At 49.0% G+C, this 24,538-nt stretch overlaps 1 protein-coding gene across 1 annotated transcript; it reads left to right on the top strand.

Moving 5' to 3' along the window:
- Positions 1-909: 909 nt before the first annotated feature.
- LOC135814878 (brefeldin A-inhibited guanine nucleotide-exchange protein 3-like) lies at positions 910-24,484 on the top strand. Its single transcript, XM_065328073.1, has 20 exons — positions 910-1,267; positions 2,393-2,438; positions 3,032-3,113; positions 4,238-4,366; positions 5,117-5,185; positions 5,558-5,671; positions 7,019-7,064; positions 7,278-7,341; positions 7,625-7,741; positions 8,413-8,674; positions 9,368-9,477; positions 11,114-12,032; positions 12,586-13,727; positions 14,511-14,997; positions 18,015-18,194; positions 18,715-19,601; positions 19,967-20,195; positions 21,213-21,547; positions 22,051-22,178; positions 22,845-24,484. The coding sequence occupies exons 1-20, from the start codon at positions 1,165-1,167 to the stop codon at positions 23,894-23,896; spliced, it is 6,501 nt and encodes a 2,166-aa protein (XP_065184145.1). The 5' UTR covers positions 910-1,164; the 3' UTR covers positions 23,897-24,484.
- The last annotated feature ends 54 nt before the right edge of the window (positions 24,485-24,538 follow it).

A 24,538-nucleotide genomic window follows, 5' to 3' on the forward strand; every position in this document is an offset into this window, starting at 1 on the left:
CTATTAGTAGTATATCATGATTATGTGGCCTCGACCATACAGGTTCATGTACATTCCTGTTATCATGACGGTATACCGGATTCCCTTCTGTGGGTTTGATATAATTCCTACCAGGTTTGAAGTTTGGCCCAGCAGCTTGTGCCATCGCTTTCATCATCAGTCGTCCTCATGGCATCCCGGACATTCCAATGGATATCATACCAGCAACCAGGATACTGTTGATGCGCACCAAGGCAGCTCAACTGTCACGTCACGCAACGAACGAAGCAGTTTTTATAGTTCAACACGCCATACCGTCACGGTATACCACCAATTATTGTATAGCATGATTGTTTAGTCGTTTGGCAGAAGCTTGCGCTGCAACACAAATGCAGGATCCGGCGCTATGACCGCTCTTAGGCCTATACTAGCGCGATCGCTGCAAAACACCATGAAGACTGAGTGAAGGGCGAACACGTGAGTATCATCGACGACAGCTGAAGTCACCTTGGCATGTCCTCGGGAATAGCGCAGCCCGCGACTAATTATAACACGGCACTTCCGGCATATCTGACCCGCTCGGCGAGTTTGGAGATGTGTTGCCCCCAAGTCACAAGTGTGTCAGTAGCTGGAATCTTTTATCTGGAGATTCAGAGCATGCTCTGGACACTGGAAAGGAGAGTCTACACCGGAGTTGTGGCAGAAAGATCAACTATTTTAAACGACGTAAAACGACCCGGAGAGTTTGTTTGTGTTGTGTATGCGTTTTGTCCGGACGACACTGCGTAGAGCTAGAGCTACACGACAGACAGAAAACAGAAACAGACACTTTACTGTCACGTGCCATGGAATCCTGCACTGCACATAATTATGACATGTACATGGCCATACCGCCTTACCGGTCCTCATCATCATGCTTCTATTCCCCATTTTCACGTTTTTATCGATTCATGTGTTTTGTATTCCTTGTCCTGGAGTTCTGTTTGGTCGTCTTGCGTGCTCCTGGCAAGAGAGTGGTTTGAGCAGAGCCGAGTTGTCATTGCTGGCGACGAAAGTCTGCAATGGCCGCTAACGCTAGTCGGCAGCAATAGCGCTAGTGGTGTGTCAGTTGCTTGAAACATAAAATTTGAGCTTTCTTTCTTCATTCATAACACAACTCTGCCCAATCCGGCACTGCTGCTCACCATGGAGCAGAGTCTGCAAGCCATGGTGAAGGAGATGGCGTCCGGACCTGCCGACCGGGAGAAGGACATACGAGAGGCGTGCGAGAAAGCGCTGATACTGTTTGGTGAGCTGGTGGCATGTGGAGTGCATTGCCCAGCATACTATTCCCCGTTATGTGTGAGGCTCATTGTGCAACAAAATTGAAACTAAATGCTTGAAAGTCAAGTCTTAAAATTATAAGAGAGGATTGGTACTATGTGCAACGCTAACACAATGATTCAACTTTCGGCAAACACACCGATTAAGTGGGTCTAGACGCACGAGCACATTGTGCAACGGTGCTATCGCTCCATTCTGAAGGGCAACGGGTATAGTGACTAGAGCGCTGGGTTGATGCACTAGCAATACTGAGTGCATGCTGATAGTACTGGCTCCTCTCCAACCAGCTCCTGCTTGTGGCACTGTTCTGACCGTGACTATCATGGGTGTAGCCAGTTCAATAATGCAGAAGGGTGCGTGGCTGGGACAACCTGTGCATACTTGTATAAATACGCAACACTCTACAAGGCCATAGCACCGATATCTCAGGTGCCGGTCTGGCCAAATGGGATACATGTACTTTGCCGGAAATGACCCGTGATTGTTAAAAAAAAACTCGTCTTGTACGAATTGGGCAGGTCAACTTTTTCGAAACACATGTATACGGTCCAGCCATGGCCGGACTGGGTGCTACGGCCCTCTTCAACACGTGGAGTACAGCATGATAAATGCATTGAGATTTTTGCTTGCCTACATGACTGTATAGCAATGAGCCAGCACAGTGGACTTTTCTTCAGTTCCTACATGCACGCAATGCATCCTGTAGCGTAGTGGTGTTGATACGTCAAACCATGTACTGTATGTACAGTGGCGCTCTTGATTTGAAGGGAGGGGGGGGGGGGGGAGCATTCCATGTCACTTTGGATACAACTGACAGTGTGACGCACCCAATGGCATAGAAGATATGATATCCTTAGCTTAGGCGTTTTTAAAGTATACTGCTAGTCCCCTCTACTGTTTCCGAGGCTGTGGTGTGAGCAGTGATCCAGTGAGCACAGCACAATGATGTCATCATACATAGCACAATGATGTCATCATACATAGCACAGTTCTCAGTGTTCTGTGAGCTGCTGGTTAGTGCCAATAGTGGTACTTCAAGCGGCGGACATCAGTCACATCATGTCCCGTTGTTCTGTACACTGTTCACCAGGTCAAGCGTCACTTACCAATTTAGTGCAGGAGATGAAGCAGTCTTGGTAAGCACACACCACTGTACTGGCCCTGTGTCAAGTTGTGCGTTGAACTGCCTGAGTGAATTTCAATAGTCGAGATGCTCAGGTTTTGCAAATTTTTGGCAAGGTCTATAAAAAATGTTTTCAGTTCTACTGTACTTGGATGGTGAGCCACTTTAATTTTTACCATAATTTTTGAGTTCTCAACACCAGTTGGCTTGTCTTTGCTTGACCTCTCATATACAATCAATCTTGCGAATAACGCCCTCGAAATGGCATGAGAACGTGTTGTTATTTGTGAGGTTGAAAGTATGCAAATGGTCCGACACTAGGTCCGAAGATTGTGTCGTTATTCCCGAGTTGTTGTTATACCTGAAGCCGTTATTCATGAGGTTGACTGTACATGCACTTGCTGGAAGCAAAGGCAGTATTTCAGGCAAGTTTCAGGCAAGTTCATGATTCTGAAAGACTTTGGCAGTTCTGAGCCAATAAATCACAGTGGGTGGTTTTTGGATTCCTGTGTTGTTGAGAGTGCGTGCTCATGCTGTACTGAAATGATGTGACACTCTGGTTTAGGGTCAACTGTGTTCTCCTCTTTTCTTGCCACTGTACTGCAGGGGTGGCTTTGTCCAGCCTTTTCAGCTTGGCCTGCGAAGCCGTTCAGCACGGGTTGTCATTCATTCCCTGCAGGGATTTCAGGTACTATACGAGTAGGCTAGCTTCTTTCACTTGGTGTGTGCAGCTTTTAGTCAGGTCCTGCATTCCGATTCCCCCAGAATAACATGCATGCAGATGATAACAGTCATTGGGATTAGATTGTTGGGAAATTTTAGAGCCATGCAATTTTCAGTGCTGCCAACCAACTGGGTTTGTTTCGCTTACTGCGACTTCTGATTTTCCGTACTTTGCAGTGCTTTTACGTACTGCCAATATACTGTCGTGTTCATTGCTTGTGTCGTGTGTTTTTAACTTTTGTTGGACAGTCACGGGCGCAAGACACTCGTCGTTTGCTGTATTTGCTAGTGCGAAATATTTGTGCCTAGTACCACGCTGTGATTTGTTGTGCTATATGTAGTCGTAGTGTGGTATAGACTCGCTTTGACACAGGGATATTCATTGCTCAGCTTGCACTTGCCATGCTTCTACATGTTTGATTGATCCTCTTCAATTTCTGACGTTTTCCGTACCATTTTGCTCAAATTCCGTAGTGCGGACGAAGAAGTGACTTTCCGCACAAATACGGAAAGATACGGAAGGTTTGGCATCACTGAAGTTTAAGCTTGACTACACCAGCCGGCATAGCACGAAGCACGGCCCGGTGAACTCTGTCCAGACCTCCTATCAGGGAAAGACAATTGAAACTGGAGTTCCTCTGTTCTATGTGCTTGTAACTAGGGGTCAAACGGGTGTACCTTTAACTAACGAACGGGTAATTTTCTTAACGAACGGGTTAACGAGTACCCTTTAGCAGCCATGTTTAATTTTTTTGCGCAATTTTCACGTTAATCAAGATATAGTTTATCTGTTCTCGGGTTGTATTTTGATATCACATTGTGATTCGCAAATTGATTGGTGTCTGATAGTCGCAGATGTAGATCTACTAGGTGCGAAAATGCAACAACAATGCAGACATCCAGCATGGAGTTGTAAATAATTGACTCCCGCCTGGAATACACGATCCCTGCAGTGTTGCTTCATACTGACTGGATCATCGAAATCCAAACGGGTACCCTTTTACTAACGGTACCTGAGATTATCGGGCGGGTACCCGTGTACCCGGTACACCCCTTTGACCCCTACTTGTAACCGTCTTCTGTTCCCAGGCAGCTGCCTACTCTCTGTTGCAAAGCGAGATGGATGGTACGTCTCGTGAGCACCTGATTGGTATTGTGGACAACATCCTTGGTCGGTGTGCATGGTCGAGCAGCGATGTGCAGCTTGAGAGGGTCAAGGTGAGTTGAAGATGCACTGCACAATTGCGTAAAGATGATAACTGTGGAGCAAGGCGTGTAGTGTTGTTACACCGAGTTTCACACACGTTGTGCAATCATCAGACCACATGGGGATCATGTGCTACAACAATATATGCAATGAAGTGAGGGTGTTGATAGCAGAGATTGTGAGAGATTAGCGCCAGGAACTTGCAGTGTAGGTAGATAATATCTACTATATCACACTTGAGAGGGAGGGGTTTGGGGTGCAGTGCTATGTTTGGGTGTTGGGGTACTAAAAACTGAGCGCGGCGAGTAGGATATAATCTGTGTGTATAGGACGGTGTGAGTTTCAGTTCTTCTGTTGGACAGCTATACAGGCTGTGTTGCTTTGTTGTTGGTGCGATTGTGAGGCTGTGATTGTAGACGTGGTTAGGTGATACTGTGGTACAGGTGCTGCAAATGTGTTTTGGATAAGAATGGTATAGTTTGTTCTCTGTTTGAGATGTTTGAACAGTTCCAGGACGTTGCTCTGACAAGTGTTGCAATTTTCCTTGTAAAATATTGTAGCCATTGGGTAACAGATGCTCAATTTCGAAAATGTTATGTCACAGTATAGACTATAGATGCAGGCCTGACAGGGTGTTTTAAAGATGCTTTACACTGATATCATGCATGCTGTTCTATGTCCTTGTGATCTAAATATTTCCTGCCTCCAATCCGGACACCTTATGCAGCTCAGCTGTGTGTTTCTCTGTGGCTTGTTGGTAGGTTGTTCTAGCTCTTGTGTGCGCCAATCCTTCTTTTGTCCACGGAGACCAACTGGAGAGAGTCTTTGAGGTAAGGACCTGTATTCCACTCGTGTGAGGTTGACTTGGTGGAGGGCATGATTTTCTTTGATGATTCTGCACTCAAACTGTGTCCTCACCGTTCATGAGAAGTTATGAGTCGAGTGATTCACAACACATTCCACCCTTTTTGACCCCATGTTTATCCCTATACATTCTGCTTGTCATTGTGTGTGTGTGTGTGTGTGTGCGTGCGTGTGTGCGTGCGTGCGTGGGTGAATGCATGTGTGCGTGTGTGTACACGTGTGAGTGTGCTTGTGCTGATCTGAGGTCATTCTTGTGACTAGTTCCCATTGTTCACTCAGTTGCCACTTTTCTGGGAACTCAATAGATTAACTTGTTGACTGGTCTTCTCTTTTGGCAGATGTTCATTGAGATCCAGTCATCCGTGAGAGATACGGCAACTAAAACGGCTGCACTGGCTGCTTCACAGCAAATCATTCACTTGCTTGGTCAGCAGGTGCAGGAGTATTGCAAGGTTAGAAGACAATGTTATGTGTGTGTCTGAATTCCTGCTGCCGTGCATTCACTGAATAGGGGTGGGCACAGGAGAGGATTGGGCATCAGAAATACCAATTGTGCTGTAACGTATGTGGATCTCTGTGAGAGGGCTGGTCTCTGTAGCAGGTCTGGTCCCTGTAGCGGGTCTGGTCCCCGTAGCGGGTCTGGTCCCCGTAGCGGGTCTGGTCCCCGTAGCGGGTCTGGTCCCCGTAGCGGGTCTGGTCCCCGTATTGGGTCTGGTCCCCGTAGCGGGTCTGGTCCCCGTAGCGGGTCTGGTCCCCGTAGGGGGTCTGGGCCCCGTAGCGGGTCTGGGCCCCGTAGCGGGTCTTGGCCCCGTAGCGGGTCTGGTCCCTGTAGGGGGTCTGCTCCATAGCGGGTCTGCTCCCTATAGCAGGGTAAGTTTGCCGAAATGGAATGCATTACCGGTACTAGGTTGTAAGTGCAAGGGCTCTTGCCACATAACAGAATGCATGGGAAGTTGGGAAGTTGGGAACTACCAAACAATGATAAGAGGATGAAGAAAGTGTTTTTACTTCGAGTTTCACGCACTATCATCAGAAAACAGAAATGAGTAAATCTGGAGTAAAATTCATATACCCACAAAGCAAAAGTGTAAAAAAAATTAATGACAGCATTCGTGAAAGATTGCATCATGGCGTAAATTTAAAAGGTGCGAATGACAGCAGTGGTGAAAGTTATCACTGCATGGGAACCATATTTTTTAGTCAGAATAGTCAGTGATTCCATCATCTGCTCCCCCCCCCCCCCACACCACCACCACGGTGAAGGCTGATAGTGGAATAGCAGTGGGGAAGATGAACAAAAGTCTAAGACTGTAAGCAGAGATGCAGAAACGTTTTGGTCAGGCTTAGGTAAGACTATCCTGGTTTGCAAGGCCGTCATAATCCCTGCCATTTGTGTCGATATGATTTGAAGAACGGGGCCTAGTGCGCATGGAACTGTGCATTCTGACCTGTTCATGATATGCAACTCAATCAACCAACCTCAGTGTCGACGTTATATGCAACTAAACCGTGAACATGCCCATCATAGGGAGAACACCTAGACTGACCCACTACGTGTACATGTATAAACTTACTATAAAGAGATCACTGAGCACCGATGCTGCTACATGTACTGGCTACATCATGTATGACGAAAGTCCATGTTTGAATATAACTTAAGTAGAAGTTCCTTTTGGCTTTGGCAGTCCCCTTCTCCCCTCCCCCTCCCCCTGCTTCAGTAACTTTGTTTGGCACTTTTTTTTTTATTTGCACACGATCACATTAGGCTCATACTTTCCCTTTCTTTTCTTGTCTGTCAGGTTTGCTCTGATTCCGAAGACGGAGATTCCAGCTGGAAAGGACCGGGTAAGCCACCAGGGATTGGGAACATAGGCCAGTGTTTCTCACATGTATGACTCCGAACCTGACATGGAGCATCCGGCACTGTATTAGCATAGGAACGATTGGTAAAGATTACGGTTCACTACACTAACTGCTTAGTTAAGGTTCTGTACATTATGTAACTTGTTATGGATGGCTGTGGTGTATCTATCATGTGCGCGCCTGTTTTGCATGCAGGAGTGGTTGGCGACTATCTTCTGATGCTGAAATCGTGGACACTATCACTTCAGGAATTCCAAAGGTGGGCACATTGTACTCTAGGCACTGACCATGCACGATGGCAGGAGACCTAGATAAGTCTGCATCACTTGTCGTGGATCATACCTACTGGAGTAGGTCATTGAATCAGCCCAATAGCAAGAATGCACATTATTTTGGCTGCATTGGAGGTTGCAATTTCTTGGGGAAATCTCCACCTTTGTGTGGCTAGGGACATCACGCTATTTGGAGCAAAAACAACAAAACTATTTTGTTTGTGTGTTGCTGCTGCCGTCGTCGTCGTCGTCGTTGTTGTGTGCATACAGTGTTACAAGTCATGATATGCCGGGATTTGTATGTCAGATTGGATTCCTGGAGGCTCTGTTGGCCTGCACCACACCGGAGCTGGTCAAGCTGAGGATCGACGTGTCATCTGTGCTGAGGTATGCGCCAGTCTACATTACGCTATGTACTTGAGTCCAGCTGCATAGGAGATTGGAAGACCAACACATATGCCCAGCAAATAGGCTATTGATATCTGTGCTTTCCGTGTGCTGCATGCTACTCTGGCAGTGGCTGCTGTTGAATGTTGCCGACAGTACAATAGTATGGCTCAGTGGTGCGTCTGTTGATGCCGGCGGTAGCTCTGATTTGTACCCCCCCCCCCCCCCACCCCAACCACAGATATCTGGCTTGAGTATGTTCCTAGTGGTGCAAAGAAGTGCCTGGGCTATTCACAATGAAAAGTAGGCTCAGGCTTAAGACTGTGCGGAGTGCATTTGCTTTCCCCAATGGCAGTCCAAATACGGAATGATCCATGCCCCTTCTGCCCTTCATGTTGCCCACTGTGATGTTCGGCACCTCTTTACGTTTGCATAGCAGGCGGGTAGTATGTGTTTTGGCTTTGGGGTATATTATGGTTGTATCTCCTTGTTGAGGCAGGTCCTGTGGTTGTGTGACATACTGGATTCACTGCTGTTTAATAATGGTGTGTACCAGTGGGCAAGTGAACGATTCACTGCCACTTTGGCGCACTTGCCCATGTACTGCACTACTGCCTGTGTAGAACACTCCATTGTTGCTACAAGTATGTGTTGTTGTTGTGTGCTCCCAGGGATCAGCTTGTCCCGTCTATTGCGGCAGCGTTCGCTCACTACATCGAGATCACACCGTTCCGGCTGAACCCACTGGCGGCATCGTCGGCGCGCATCACACGTCGCCTCCTGACATACCTGTGCAGCATCACATCACGGCTGGTCCGTCTGATGGGCTCTGTTCTGTTCCTGCGCCCCGCTCTGACTGCTCTGCTACGCTCTGTAGTGTTAGCGCCGACACCGGAGAAGCGAGCCATCGCACTCCAACAGTGCCTGCATAAGGTATAGCCCGGAGTAATAACACTCTAGACGTTTGCCAACTGTTCTATTGTACTGAATTTTGCCCATGTGGCATTTGGGGAACCTTAGCACATTGGGTGTATCATTCACAACGAAGAAGTCACTGATGCGACGTTGCCTTCCTGATGCGCCTCTAAGTGGAATGTGGAGTGTATGACACCATTGCATTTGTGCAGGCAGGTGCAACTCTACAAGCAACTCTCAAACCTAGCGTACAACCTTTGCTGCAAAGAAGGTACAAATAATTGCACATTGTATCATGAAAGTCGAGCCAAGCTCAACTTCGGTGATCGGCCTGTTGCAACGGTTGCATGAGCTTTGCGGCGGATCGGTGCCATTTGGGGATTTCCCAGTTTTGTGGTCATTGCATCGCGCATTACATAGCGAAAATGCTTCTATTTTAATCCCGCTTAACTTATGACTCACATTAGAGATTGGATGGGTCAGTTTGAGGTACGGTGATGTCACATTGTGCACACAGGGGCTACACGTGTGTCTCGAAATGAAGTACTTCTGAATCTGAGGTATGCGCTTGGACAATTTTATCTTTCTGCCGAATGTTAGACCATGATCGTGCACTGATTCTTGAAAGAGCAAGGCTGTTGTTAACCATTGGAACACAATATATTCCCAATGTTAACTGCTGAAGATATGCTGCACTGCTCTGCTCCAAAGGTTTTCTCATCGCTGGACTCTCTTCTGGCACTGGCTGGTCCCACGGAGTCAGGTTCATCCACCATGGAGTCGGTAGTGTTTGGCGATGGGCAGCTGGAGCTACTGAACCAGTGAGGCTTTGTTTCAGTATAAGGTTTTCATCCAAAGTACTGGACGTGCGGTTCCATTCCAGTGGATATTTACTATTTAGTTGTGTTATGTTCAGCTCACCCATATGTACAAGTCCTTTGTTGTGATTGAATGGACAGTACTCAGTAAAGCCTAGTTTAAGCGACCACCTCAAGGTGCAAGCCAGGTGGTCGTTCGAGCCAGGTGGTCTTTTGAACCAGGTCCCATACATTTGTGGCATATTGGATCTTGAAAAAATGCTTCCATGTGCTCATATTGACAGGTGTGGAGCATAAAACACTTTCACGCAGGCAAAGCACCCATGAGTGCCGCACCTTGCTCAAGTTGGCTCGTACAGCGCACCATGTACTGTGACTTGTGACTTGTCACTTCTGTTGACTTCATGCCCAGCTTCTGAGCCCACTTCAACCCTGTTGCAGTGAGTCCTGCCAGCCAGGATAGCACTTTTGACTAGTTTTGATCATTGTATGCAGGTCAGGTATGATACTTGGTACACTAAAAGTCGGTCGCTGGTCGCGCAAGGCAGGTGGTCGCTGTATGCGGTGCAGTTTCTGTGTAGAACTGTCCGTGCATAGAAAAAGGTCGTTAAAGGGGAAGTATACCCTAAAATCAAATTTTCACCAGTTGTAGTCTTCGGGGTGCTGAGTTGAATGGTCTTGGTCCGAGGAAGCTGAGACGCTCCCTTCCTACTTGAATCCCAATCAAACTCGCGCACTTCCACCGAAACTGGGTGACTGCGCCCTACTAGATGGGGATTTGTATGCAAAATGTCACTAAAAGCACCATTTCGTTCTTATAAAAGCACGGATGACCGCGATTGGCCCATATGTTGTAGTCTTTTGGACGCTGAGTCGACTGGTTTTGGTCCGAAAAGGCTGCGATGCAGCGTTCCTCCTTTATTCCCAATCGAACATGGTTGAACAAGCGGTCACGTGCTCCTGCGTACACCAGTCACCTGGTCACCGTGCCTGCAGGGTACAACTTACTAGCCTGTTTGACCTTTTTTGGGTGCAGTCCTGTCACTCGAGTTGAACTCGAGTTGAACCTTGGTGTGAAAGTTGTCGCCTACTGCCAGTAGTACTGGCGCGGTGACCAGGTGATTTGGGCACCCAGGAGCACGTGACCATTTGTTCAAGCATGTTCGATTGGGAATAAAGGAGGAACGCTGCATCGCAGCCTTTTCGGACCAAAACCAGTCGACTCAGCGTCCAAAAGACTACAACATATGGGCCAATCGCGGTCATCCGGGCTTTTATAAGAACGAAATGGCGCTTTTAGTGACATTTTGCATACGAATCCCCATCCAGTAGGGCGCAGTCACCCAGTTTCGGTGGAAGTGCGCGAGTTCGATTGGGATTCAAGTAGGAAGGGAGCGTCGCAGCTTCCTCGGACCAAGACCATTCGACTCAGCACCCAGAAGACTACAACTGGTGAAAATTTGATTTTAGGGTATACTTCCCCTTTAACTGAAGCAGGTGGTCGCTGAAACCAGAGGTCGCTTGAACCAGGTTTTACTATATTTGATAGCAATGAGCGCACTGCTGTACACTGTGCATGGCGGAGTGTTTTCTTATGTATAAATGGTTAGGTTCTGTGTTTGCTTTTCTTGCTTTCCAGGCTGCTAACAGGCGTGACCGAGTGCGTCTGCTGTAGTGACTCAACCACACGGAAAACTGCAGTTGACTGTATTGTAGCATTTGTGGCATCCCTGGAGGAGCTTCATGTGGGAAAGGAGAGTATCTCCCCTACCATTGTCCGCAGTTTGCAGCTGTTTGCCAAGGAGATGCCGCATGCAAACAAGGCTCCTATTCAGCTGTCCTTAGCTGTGTTGCTGGGCGCCGATGGACCTCTGCCTGATGCAACACCTGAAGGCATTGTCCCCAGTTCTCACGAAGGCCATCCACCTGCGGTAGAGAATGGCGATAGCAGTGCAACAGAAGCAGCCAAGCCAGAGTTACCGCAGCCAGTACAAGGGGATGAAGAAATGGCCAACGGGCATTCTTCTTCTGCTGCTGCTGCAGCTGATGAGCATGTAGAGTCCGGCGATACAGAAGATGGTGAAAACGAGGCGGCGGACTGTCAAACAAGCCGGTTAAACCATGCCTACGCGTTGTCCGACGCTGGTGAGGATGTTAGGCCGGCTGCCCAGGACAGCGTTCCTGCTCCGATCAGCCGCAGTGCTGGGCCTTGTGTCGCGCCGAACAATAGCATTCTTTTTGTGAAAATGCTCTCAGCCTCACTTCCCGCCCTGCTAAAGCTGAGCAACGGCGAAATGGTAGATGACAAGCTGCAGCAGATGGCGTCGCTATTCTGCTCACTGAGTACGGCCAATGCAGTTATTCCCGACCCGGTCCAGTCTGTCCAGCTTGTTCTGCCTGCAGACATCAGCGAGTCTGACTCCAGCGGCGGTCCATCAGTGCTGACGGCTGACAGTGTGTATATTGCCTGCTATGGTGCGCTGGCCATGAACCTGTGCCTGAGCAAGGAAGGGTTTTACTCCCAGCCACGTGACCTCCGTGAAACCTCCCTAAGCCTGGTGAGTGGAGATAGCCTGTGATGATTCAACACGCTGCACTGTCCATGATTCTTTAATGCAAGCTTGTACACACCAGGGAGGGGACCTGTGAGGACCGTATGTGGTAGAGAGTCTATGTCCCATACCCTGGACCCCGGGGATATAATGGTAAGGTATTGGGGCACACTTAATGCAACGATGAGGATTGCAGTAACAGGGGAGTCAGTGACATGTGGTTATGCACACTTGATGTTGCAGTGGCCCATAAATAATTTAATTTAGATTTGCGATTCTTCTCATCCTGGTTATTCCAGGTTGCTTGCATGGAGAGCTATAGGCCGTAGTAGCATACATTTTGCAGTGCTGTACAATCATACACTCAAACACCCTCTTTGTCTTCCATTGTTTGATGACATGGAGACTATTTTGCAATGTCTTACGTCATCTTGAAGTTAATCTCTTTGGTACTTAGCCAAATCGAGACTATCAGGCACTGTCTCAGGCCACCTTGAAGGTAACCTCTTTGGTACTTAACCTAGATTTATACCACTTTTTGTTTTGTGTTTGTGTTCAGGATAAGTTCATGCTGCCACTATCAAACACTGGCATTATCCTGAGCTTGTCACCACACTGGATACGTAATCTGTACAACCTGCTGCTGGAGAACGACCTCCTGGCCAAGGCTGGCTTCAATGGTGACGAGAGGCTGACAGCGTCGCCAGGTCTTGACAGTCTAAGCACAGCACGGGGTGATGGCAGCGGCGATGGCCCGGCTCTAATCGACATTCTCATCTGGACTTTCCCGTTCCTATCGCAGTACACCAAGCCAGTAGCGGATAGCCTGCCCGAGAGGCTTGGCGGCGGCGGCGTTCCAATGGATGGTATTCTAAGCAAGGGCTTGATCGGTTCTATTAGTGTACCGGCGGCGAGCGACAGTGAGGAAGCCAGTGTCATGGATGGTGCCCGTGCACCACTTCTGCAGTTCAGCGAGGCAAAGGCACCAGTCAGTAGTCTTGTGGACTCGAGCGTTCTTGTTTTTGTCTGCAAAGATCTGCTACAGGCGGCATGGAGAAGCACGCTGATGACCCTGCAGCAACCACTACAAGCTCATTCAGCCTCTGCAGCAACCCACCAGCCAATGAACTCACCCGAGAAGTCAACACATTCCATCCCAGTAACCAATCGCACACTCGTTGGATTTCCGCTTCATCTGATTAGCCCGCACGGTGGTGGCGGTGGTGGTGATAAGACCGGCTCTGACGCAGCAATGATTGTGTCCTGCCTGAACGGACTCCGGCTCGTGGCACGTCTTAGCTGCCAGCTGGCCATGGATCGTCAGTGTGCCGAGGTGCTGGCTATTCTGTCAGACGCTGCCATCGTAAACACACAGAGAAATACACCCAGTCAGAAGAAGTCGGACACAGGGAAGACTGCTTCTGAAGTAAGCAGTCGAGGCAACCCAGAGGATAGCGGTGGCATCAAGAAGCGGCCATCAGTCTTAGCCGCACTTCAGGCAAAACGGGCAGGCAGCGGCAGTGGTGGTAGTGAGCGAAGCTCCAAAACTAGCAGCACATCTACAAACCGGGCACAGTCGCCATCTAGTTCTAAGCCCCTACCGACAATACAGCTGAGCCACGCGTTGTGCTTGGAGGCACTCTTCCAGCTAGGTGTTCAATCCGCAGTTGCCTCGCCACAGTGCTGGGAACCTGTTCTCAGGTAGGTCGTAGCTGTTGAAGATGATGAGCATGGCTGAGCTAAGAACTCCCGCAATGCTGTGTGTTTACGGCTGGGTTTGAAAGCATGTCTGCATTCACCATGTTGTCCAGTGTAGTAGTAGTAGTAGTAGTTTTTATTATTTTACTAGGGGAGTCCCAACAGGCTACTGCCTTTTTACTGGGAACCCTGTTTAACCATATTAATGAACAGAGCAAGAGTGTGGGCCTGTCGACAGTCAGCTGGAAGAGAGTTCCACCTGCCTGCCGCCAGAAAAGAAATAGAGCGCATGCCATACTGCGTATAAACGAGTGGGAGAACAGTGCTGTTGTTCTTTTCTGGCATTCCACCCAAATGGGCTCGTACATGACACTACTGGCAAGACTGTATTGGTGTTGGCTACTGCTATCATGTTTATCCCGTGAACGTATTCGTTGTTACCAACCCACCCACCAAACCTGCGATAGCGTTAGACTTTGCCGACTGGGTTTGTTGCAAGCCTGTATAATACGAAGAAGAACACAAAACTGCAAAGATCGATTCAGTGGACATGCATGTACTTGAGTAGACAACTTGACCGACGATCCTTTACACCTTCTGCACAGCACCCATTGCTAACGAGGGTAGAGCAACTGCGACCACCGTTCAATGCATGTTTTAATGCTTTTCAGGCATTTTTGTAGCAAGAGGGAGCACATCAGTCATTATATAATTGTAGAATGGTGTGTGGGCTTTTGACACAGTTGTACTTCTCTATTCTCTGTTCTCTGTTCTCTGCGTGTCCAGGAGCTGCGCTTATATATCTGACTTGGAAGCATCTCTGTTCACGATACTGAGTCCATCAGATGTCAATCAACAACTCCGTTCTGCACAGCAGAATGAAAGCGGCAAGTCGAATTCCTTGGCCAATATCTTGCGCCGTGATACTGGTAGCAGCAGTAGCAGCAATGACAATGGTCCAACGTCACCGGCAGAGCTGCTGAGTGAAAGCAGCATGATCCAGGCCATTTCCCACCTCTCTGCGCTCGCCGATCGTCTTTTCATGAATGCAGCCCACCTCCTACCATTGCCTGCTCTGATCACATTCCTGCAGTACCTGTCGAGAGCCTCACAAGAGCAGCTGGCAACACGCTCCAAGAGTGGTAAGGATCCCACGGCCGGTCTTCTCCTCCGGCGCTATACACCTCTACTGCTGGCAGTGTGCGGCAAATCACAGCGTCCTCTGGCACACCTGCTGCAGGCCTGGAATAGTGTTTCTCAGCACCTGATTGAGGTAGGCACGCAGTCCCTTCCTAACTACTTGCGTCTCATTCATTCCCTTCTGCTTTGGGACCGTCCGTGATTGTGGCCAGTTATCGCAACTGTACTATATGCACACCCCCTCCTTCCCACCCCTTCTCCAAACTGCACACACCTAGTAAGGTATCATGAAAACGAGGTACATTATTTGGTGGTTTGATCCTGCGAGCATACACATCGCTGTACCCCCCCCCCCCCCCCACACACACCCATTACCATACCCTGTACGGTTGTGATAAAATAATGGTAACAATTATGGACGGCAACAATGGTGAACGACGGCAATTATTTGTTAGCCCAAGAATGGCCCACGAGTTTTCCTGGTCCGAGTGGTAATGCTAGCTGAGTATGTATGTATGTATTAGTTACTTGGTTGGATTCTGTGATTATATACGGTGCCGTCTGTGATATCCAATGTCTTACTGTGACAGCTAGCATACGTTCATCAGCTGGTGTTTGTATCTTGGCTAGTTTGCTTAAAAGAAGTTCTGGGTAGTTTAAACCTGAGATCAATCCTAGCTGGCACATCACTCACCATTCACTCGGTGTACTGGCATAGAGCATATCGTTCTCTATGAGTAGTGTCAGCGTACATGACTTGTACTCAAGGGTGCTAGATGTACAGAACGAGCCTCTTAGCCATGGCACAGTGAAACTTCAGTGTAACGTACCAGTTCAGGGGTCATGCAAGTCTGCACTTTATAGCCAACCTGCTACTGTAAAAGCAGAACGTTTCGGTGGTGTAATATTTTTGGTCACGATTGTCCAAAATCGGCGGTTCAGTGGAGGGAAAAGTTTGGTAAATCCGTTTTCCAGGTAAATGAACTAGTACTAGTACCGAAATTGTCGGTCCTTTTATTTTCGGTAAAAATTTCGGCACCGAAGTTACCGAAAATAAAACACCACCGAAACTTTCTGCCTTTACAGTATATATCCATGGTCGAATGACTGGTATAGCCTTGCAAGGTCCTCGAAATAGTACTTTATTCCCGTCGCTATGCAGAAGACGTTACTTCAGTAACGTCTGGCGCTAGCCAGGGTCCACACAGCTTTAATTTGGTGTTTGTTTGTTTGTGGCGGACGGACCTCCGTCTGGCGCTATCCCGTATCTGTCCCGTACCGTACGTACCATCAAAGACAGCTGGCCACAAATAGCTGGCCACTGACAATATTCAAATAGGGCTTTCAAATGCAAGATCATAACGTGAAGCAACTTGGAAGAATGAGTATGAATGCGACGTGTATCGGGCAATGCATGTAGGGCGATTGTGCGGGTTCGAATCCCAGGTTATGCCTTGAAAAAAAAAATAGGAGAATTGAAAAATTTATAACATCCCTATGCTTTTTTTGCCTAGGTCATCCAGGTGGTAGACGGTGTCGTATTACCCTCGACCGTATCTGTCCCGTACCGTACCGCACCATCAAAGACGGCTGGCCACAAACAGCTGGCCACAATATTCAAATAGGGCTATCAAATGCAAGATCATAACGTGAAGCAACTTGAAAGAATTAGTATGTATGCGAAGTGTATCGGGGGATGCATGCAGGGCGACAGTGCGGGTTCGAATCCCAGGTTATGTCTTGAAAAATAGGAGAAATGAAAAATTTACTATGCTTTTTTTGCCTAGGTCATCAAGGCAAAAAAGCATAGCGTAGGGCCCTGAGCTTCCAAGCTCTCTCGTTGCGCACAGTATGTCGTATACATGCATATACAGCTGAGGTTTTGCTGCATCTCATTGTTTGGAATAAGCCTCTTATACCATGTGTACGGGCAATCGCACAACATGATATCACTGGCCTGACACAACATTGACTAAAGAAAAAGCAAAGGACATTTTTTTAGGAAAAAGAAAATGAAACTTGACAATCTGCACACTATGACAACTCCATTTATGATAGTCTTTGTTAGATCAGTCTGTATCCGTTACCCGTGTTAGCTAGTTGCCAAAGCTGGGCTTCGGCAAACAGGAACATCTGGAGATGCATCATCCACCACCCCCCCCCCCCCCCCCCCCCCCCTATGCCAGGGAAATGGTGAGCAGCCCCCCCCCCCCCCCCCCTCAGACACATGATATTGGCACACAGAAAAGCAAAGGCCAGACGGCTCCGGATGAGCGAGATATGGGTATGATACCCAACCGATCCACGCTCCTCCATGAGGACAGCCAGCCGTTGATAGAATGCAGTAGCAGCACTGCCCATACCGCCAGTTGTTGCAAGGACAAGAGGAGTGAAACTAGACTTCTCCACCTCCCGCACTCGTTCATCATAGTGGCGTCTCTTCTCGGCTTCATGCTTGGTGAAAGCAGATTGGTTGTGGGCCGACCGGTTCGGAACTGCTTATGGGTTGAATAGTATGAATACCCTTACATCAAAAAAGCAGCGTTCAAACCGTCGGCCCCACACCCCGCCTGCCACAATGTCAAGCCGTGCCTGGTCAGCAGACATAGCCGTCCGATGCCAAAACCGCTCACCACTGATTGGCTGAAGGTGGGGTTCCACTACGACGTTGTTTGCCACTCTCCGGAGCATTCTAGCGGTGACGTCACACACCTCATTGTGACGTATTGTCGGAAAGCCACTCTTTGGGCATAATAAGGCGTGGCACAGATCAAAACTGGCCCCACAGGCACAGCTACTGGGAAGACCAGTCAATGACCAGCCATACCGAAGGGCGATGCCATCCCAGAACTCACCCTCGGTCAGTGCGAATCCATGGCGCTTCATTGGTCAGCAAGTCAGCCAACTGGACGCTCTGGGCTACGAGGCCAACTGACCAGAATAAGAAAGTTCTGCTGGTGCCGCCGCAAGGAAATCAAACACTTTGTTCTTAGCAGCACGTCTGTTTGCTGCAGACAACTTGCGCTTGGTGGAACGAATGCAATCCAACGAATCCCCAAGGGGAGCCTGAGAGCGGATGTGTTCCACCAGAGGTGCATTGTCTCGTTGTACTGTGTCTCATTGCACCGTGTCATCCATTCTGCTGTCCAGGGTGCTTGCTACAAGGAGCGTGCTGTTGCCACTATCGCAGCAGATTGCCTGCACCAGGTGATGAGCGAATGCATCAAGAACCGCGCCGAGTTGCCATTGTTCAGCTTCCACAAGACCCTGCTAATGCCCATGGAGAGCATAGTCTGTCTGGGTATCTGTGACCTGGACACGCAGGATCAGGTAATTGTATGACCTAGGACTAGGGTGAGGGTGAGGGTGGTATTGTGTTTGGCGCGTCGCAGTCTGGTGTTCCTCAAGTTCTGTGTGTTTGTGTGAGCACTAGGCTTTGACACACCAGTGCAGTTGTGAAGTACAAACTATGTATCTTGAGCCCCGGCTTGCAGACCGGCCGATGAACAGGTTTGACCTCGTCAAGTATGCCGCAGTCTTCATGCTTGCTTATCAAATCCAATGGACATAGCTCTCGCATTGCAGAGCTGGTTACTTGTAATGATTAGTGAGTGTGGCGAGTGTGATGACTGATGAGTGAAGGAAACTAGAGCAGACAATGCAGGCTGGCAGCACTTGTGACCATTGCAGTGGTGTGTGCTTTTCCCCTGAAAAGGCAGAGCTGCAAGGATTCAACTCCCTCGACCGCTTATGAATACTGCAAGGAAAAACGGATTTACTTCTTGCAGCATTCCTTTGTGCCACGGTCTCACTCTCTCCTTTCTCCTGTCCTGTGCATGTGGCCTTGCAGATTGTCTGTGCACTGTGTGAGCTGGTGGAGGCCTCTCGTATCAACATTGGCTCCGGGTGGTCGGTAGTGTTCGGTGCACTTCGCAGTGTGCGTTTTGGCACGTCTGAACCACCCGGCGGCAAATCGGCTAAAGGCACCGGCGACGAAATGTCAAATCCAAACCCAGTCATGGATATCATCGATACTGTGCTGAAGTCTGATAACGCAGCGCTCATCTCTGATGCAGCCATGGATTGTGTGGAGTGCATGCTGAAATTCCTCTCAGCCGGCCATGCGCAGAGTGACGTGCTGGCGCAGAAGGCGCTGGACGGCGTGGGAGTTTGCCATGAGCTGTTCGTCAGCATACACCACCTCAGCTCCTACCCGGACTTCCGAGGTGCCGCCGAGATCCAGGATATATCCTCTAAGAGCAGCTTTCTGGCGTCTGACTCCACGGGACTTCTGCGTGTGTGGTTCTTGCTGTTCCGTGGCATGTGCGATGCACTGCCGTACTGCCCCTCGGCCGTGCAGCCTCACCTGGTTGATAAACTCTTCACACTGATCGAGAGTGCCTGGACTGGCGTGCCGGGCAAAGGCTTTGCTTTGAAAGTCATGGAGGAGCTGCTGCTGCCGTCGCTGCATCGCTGGCTGCAGAGCGGTATTAATCTGAGTCTCAGGTGGAAGAAAGCCGAGGTCCAGAGCTTCAAGCACTGCTGTGGCCGACTGGTGTCGCACGTCAGTGATCTGGTGCTGCCTGTTCTCCAGCAAGAGGGCGATACCATGGCGGAGAGCGATGAAGAATTCATGCAGGCCGCTTCGGAGATGATGCAATCAGTCTTGGACCTGATGGTGGATTGTGTTATTCAGCCAGAGGAAGCACTGGCTACGATGGGCAACGCCTCGTTACGGTGAGACATGCTTGACACTATCATACAGGAAACGGTGATAAAATTGTCTCCAACTCCTTGGGGTCTAGTCTATCAGTCCGCCCATATCTGCCATGCCAACATTATTCCCAAAGCGAACTGCTGCTGACTTGATAGATTCAAATGGGCTTAGTTCTTGGCACGGAACTGAAGGTGGACAGTTTCTTGTACTTGCTGGTTCTCACTGGTGTTTGTCATTCCGTTGACTAAGCGCATGGTTGACTGATAATGGAATCGGATGTGCCGAAATATGTGCCCCCTTAAGGCTTAGCAAGGCACGCTTGAGAATGCACATACGGTTTATTAAATTGCCACCTTTCAACCTACATTATTCTGTGTTTGTCTAGATTCCTGTTGCTCGGTACTGGAGGTCAACTTCCCAAGGGCCTGTGGCAGTTGGCCTGCACCTCGCTGAGCCAGGCTTTACGGCTCACTCTGCAGCCTCTGGAGCTTGTCCTAGGGCAGTTTGAGCCGTATCGGCGTAATCTGAGTGGGCGCAGCGATCGTGTCAAGATCACGTGTAAAAAGAACATGGCAGTGTCCACTGCGTTTCGAGTGCTTCACCTAGCTAAACAAGTAAGTTGGAACTTGTCGAGATACGAGCCTTGAATACTACCCAACCTGTGGCATACTGCCCTAATATTGTAACAGTAAATACAGAATTCTGGTAGTGACTACACCAATTTCCAAACCTCGCTCCGATCGCTTCGATTTTGGTCTCATTTGATTCTCCCAGGCATAGTACACAAGCAATCTGCAAGTATTATTCAAATCAGCCCAGCCATTCTTTAGTTATAGTGATTTGAAGTGCGCCAAGTTGGACTTTCGCTGGAAGCAGAAATGAATTGGAGTGATGGGAGAATCGAGAACAACCGCACAGTCAGTGCAAGCAGTACAGTGTACAGTGCACACGCCTCGTCACTCGAACTGCACGTACGAAATTGCATGCTTTGGTATGCTGGTGCAGAACAAATTCGTTCTTAGAGGAAGACGAAAGCTTCTCACCGCCTTGTGATTTCACATGGCCAGTAGTTTTTCGACGCTGAAGACAATGGAATAGTCCGCGACGCCGCGACCCGACCAGAACCACCCGAAATTCATACCCTGAAAACGCGCTGCGCGCAGAGCTCCTAAATTTTGTCGTATGGAAACGAGACTTCGGGCCTCAAGGGCACGAACACCTCCTCTCTCAGATAAAGCAATACACTCGAAGCGATATTCTACAATTTAACCTGGCCACGCCGAAAAGCACTGTGATGTCAGATTCTCCCATCGGAAGTATAGAAACTTGTTTCCAAAAATCAGCATCTGGGTGGAAGGGAGTAAAGTCACTAACTTTGGTAAGACAATCATTCATCAGATTGAGCATGCTGCTTTCATGTAGAGCAGAGAGTACAAGGAATATCTGGAAGAAACAGGCACCATCCTTATGCTACCTACGTGACACTGATTAGTGATTTATGGTAAGACAATTAGTGGGAAGGCCTCTACTCCTTACACGTACGGGTGGGCAATGGCCATCGTTTTGTTGCCGGTCACATTAGGTTCAATATCTTTTCTGTCTGATATTCTCTCCCCCACCTCTTGCTGCAGGCGTTTGTATTGCCGTTAGAGCTCCAGGAGTTACAGCGTGCGTCTGCTGAGCTTGATGAGTCTCAGGAGTGCAGCCGGGCAGCCTCACCGGAAAAGGCATCAGCCACTGTCTCCAAGCCTGGTGTGGAGAACGAGGCTAGTTTGACCATCCACGACGAGGACCTGCATAGCACCATAGAAGAGTGTGCAGTGTCGTCTACACGCGCAACCGAATCCTTCTCCTTCTTCTGGTCCGTCCCTCTGCCATCAGCGTCCCTCTTCCACCGGCCCGGGGCAAGAGATGGTGGCGGAGACGGTGCTGAAGACAGAGGTGCTGTGAAGAAGAAGAAAGTTCGGTAAGTTATTGCCTACATCTCTACCTATATGATGTGCTCTTCCACAGACCTTAAGTTTGTTTACTTACTCTGTTAAGCCACCGGCTTGAGGGTACTGGTGCATGATAATCGTGTTCCTAGTCAAGTTTCTAAAAAATGCTGCTGCAAATCTGGTTACCCGAAGGTCAATGATCGGAATGATCGATTGTCCTAAACACCTTGTCGCACAGAATTGAAGGGGCAACAATGAGTTTTGCCGTTTCTCAACCCTCATTTCCCCCTCCCCTCCCCTAGGAAGGGGAGGGGAGGGAAGGGAGGAGGAACGAAGTGGAGGGGGACGAGGGGGGGGGGCGCGAGGGGGAAGGAGAGGAGGGGGAGGGGGGGGGGGGGGAGGGGGAACTGGGTAATGATCATGACTATTATGGCAAGTCGTACTGCGATGGAATTCCCGTTTAGAGTCTTCCCGCATGATTTTCATTTGAGTTTGCTGAACTTTGTTCCTATGTTGCCTTGCACGCATTCAGAGTGCCATTCCGAAGCCTGACAGTCAGCTTAGTGACACATCAGCTAGTGCTACACACACTGAGTGATGTTCTGCTGGGCGTGGGTAGTGGTGAAAGACTGGAGCAGCGCAGCGGTGGTGATGCTAGCAGTAAGTCCGTCTAGCCTCATAGCCTGACTGAAAAGTTGACCAGTTTTGAATCATGCACGAGTGCCAGAGATACGGTGATCATATGGTGCGTGTATAGCCTCTTGCGTCACCTCTGGATCCACTTTGTATGCTGATGAAATTGCACTTGATGAGGAATTTCTTGCCGTGGAAATTGGACTGTATGTCAACCCTCTCGCACTACTTATATTGGTTGGAATCTGACAAGATTTGTAAAGTTTAAGTTACTCAATCTGCGGACAGAACTAATTCGTCCTTTGTGGACTCATCAGCGCAGCACAAAGAAAATGAGGCCGAACATGATACGGCAATGAGAAATAAATTCTCCAAAGCCAGATTTAAACCAGGCCCGAATGTACCTTGCCAGAGTGCTCCACTTAAGTCAGTGAGCTCTGCATAACACAAACAGCAAAGGCACTACCCCACATGAGAGTGCTCAACGACTACAAAAGCAGGAGTGAAGTCTAAGTTATTCTGTACCTTCATCGTTCCTGTATTGCTGTGGTGTGTGTCCCCACCAGTGGGTGGTGGGCAAGTGAGTTGCATGAATGATGCATTTAAAATCAAGTAAACTACTAGTAAAGCTTGTTTTGCCCAATGATGTACGTTTTGTCATGCAATTTTCTCATCTGTCCGCTGCCGCCACAGACCAGTCGAAGAGCGCGAGCAGTTCAGGCACGTTGAGCGCGAATGCTGTTCTGAAGCAGTTCACGCCAGGGCAACTAGACTCTCTGCTGGATGGTGTGCTGGCGTCAAGTCAGCTCGCCTGCTCCTTCAACCGCCGCCCAGGCTTCCGACTCGCCGTGGCAAAGGTCGGTGCCCTGGAGCAGCACACGCCACATCTACTGCGGCAGCTGAGTATAGGCCTCCGCGTTTACATCCACTGTCTGCTGCAGCTACTGGATTGCAACAGTCAGGCGCTGGATGCATGGTTTCAACAGGATAAGGATGACAGCAGCAAGGAAGAGGAAAGCGAGGTGGCGGATGACGGAGCATCTTCAATCATTCTTATCGAGGACGTGATCTCTAAACCCAGTGTGGTGAGGGACACGACAGCTGTACTTGATTCACAGCGCAATCACTCTGAAGAAGAGCCAGAGGCTGGCGAGAGTGTGTTTGACCGCAGCGCTGTGATTACCAAGTCTCGCCCGCCATTGTCGCTGGCCAAGCAACTGTGGAAAGAAAGAGAGTTTCTTCGGGTGGTCATGAAGAAGGTGTCAGCAAGCTCTCCCGGGTTCCAATGGGTTGCTAGCCGCATTGCTCTCTTCTCGCAACGCCTAATTAGTTACATTCAGAATCTCTCCCATCAGCATGAAGTGGATGCTGTGGAGGACGAGGCAAGACTGCTCAGCGAGCGTGTCGGCGAGAAGGCGGAAAGTGGCTCCACGAACATTCTCATCACTGATCTTCAGGCCGTGCCTGTCTGCATCACGTCGCAGGAGTGGCGGACACTGGAGCTTGACCAATGGCTGTCGCTACTCGAGGAGATACTGAATACAGTATGTGGCTATGAAGACCAGCAGTTTGAATGCTTGGTCCCGTTCTTCTACGCACCCATTGTATCTTTGTGTAGCATGGACAGTGAGCGTGTGCATGCCCTGACAAGGCTGTTCTTCACACGGTATGGCCGGCTTCAAGGTCTCGTTCCGCAGCCAGAAGCCAACGGTGGCCGCGAAGGTGACGACAGCACAGAGGAGTGACGTTGACAGTGCTGCGTTGTCGCAGTTACGCGAAGTGTGTGTGTGTGTGTGTGTGTGTGTGTGTGTGTGTGTGTGTGTGTGTGTGTGTGTGTGTGCACGCATGCATGCAAGTGTTTATTGACTCTGACTGGTGTTCGCCCTAGGCACAAAACTGAATTTATTTTCAGTAGTCCACTAATCATTGCATTGTGATAATTATGCGATCAGTTGATGTGTTTTAGCCAATTCTGGAATGCATTTTAACCTATTTTCAAAGAAAATTTCAACGTGTTCTTCCTATTTTGGCAAACTTATCACTAGAAAAGTACAGTAATTTGCATGAGCAGGCATATTTCGAACTTTACACTTGCCAGGTTTACATTGACCTTCTCATCTTTTTTCTTTCAGCACCCTTGCAGAGCTTGCCTTCTTGTTGCTGCATTTGACTTTCTACACTTACAATTGGCGGGCTTTCTACTGGCCTGCGCACCAAGCTGCTGCTAACTATGAAGGGAGACAAGGCCCTATCTTTACCTACACTGTTTTGTCATTGTTGTCACTGCGCAGCATTTGAAATCGAGTGCATTCCCCTCACCGGGCCTCAGTCAAGTTGTGTTCCAGTGTGTTGAGGACAACAGACTACCAAAAATTAATAGACCTGGC

This window comes from Sycon ciliatum, chromosome 4, assembly GCF_964019385.1.
Source record: "Sycon ciliatum chromosome 4, ocSycCili1.1, whole genome shotgun sequence".
NCBI lineage: Eukaryota > Metazoa > Porifera > Calcarea > Leucosolenida > Sycettidae > Sycon > Sycon ciliatum.

Bases quoted from the DNA above. Each gene is read 5' to 3' on its own strand.
- LOC135814878 (XM_065328073.1), top strand. From the start codon at position 1,165: ATGGAGCAGAGTCTGCAAGCCATGGTGAAGGAGATGGCGTCCGGACCT. The intron at 5,672-7,018 runs GTTAGAAGACAA...CTTGTCTGTCAG, and splicing joins AGGTGCAGGAGTATTGCAAG to GTTTGCTCTGATTCCGAAGA. The intron at 7,342-7,624 runs GTGGGCACATTG...GTGTGCATACAG, and splicing joins TCACTTCAGGAATTCCAAAG to TGTTACAAGTCATGATATGC.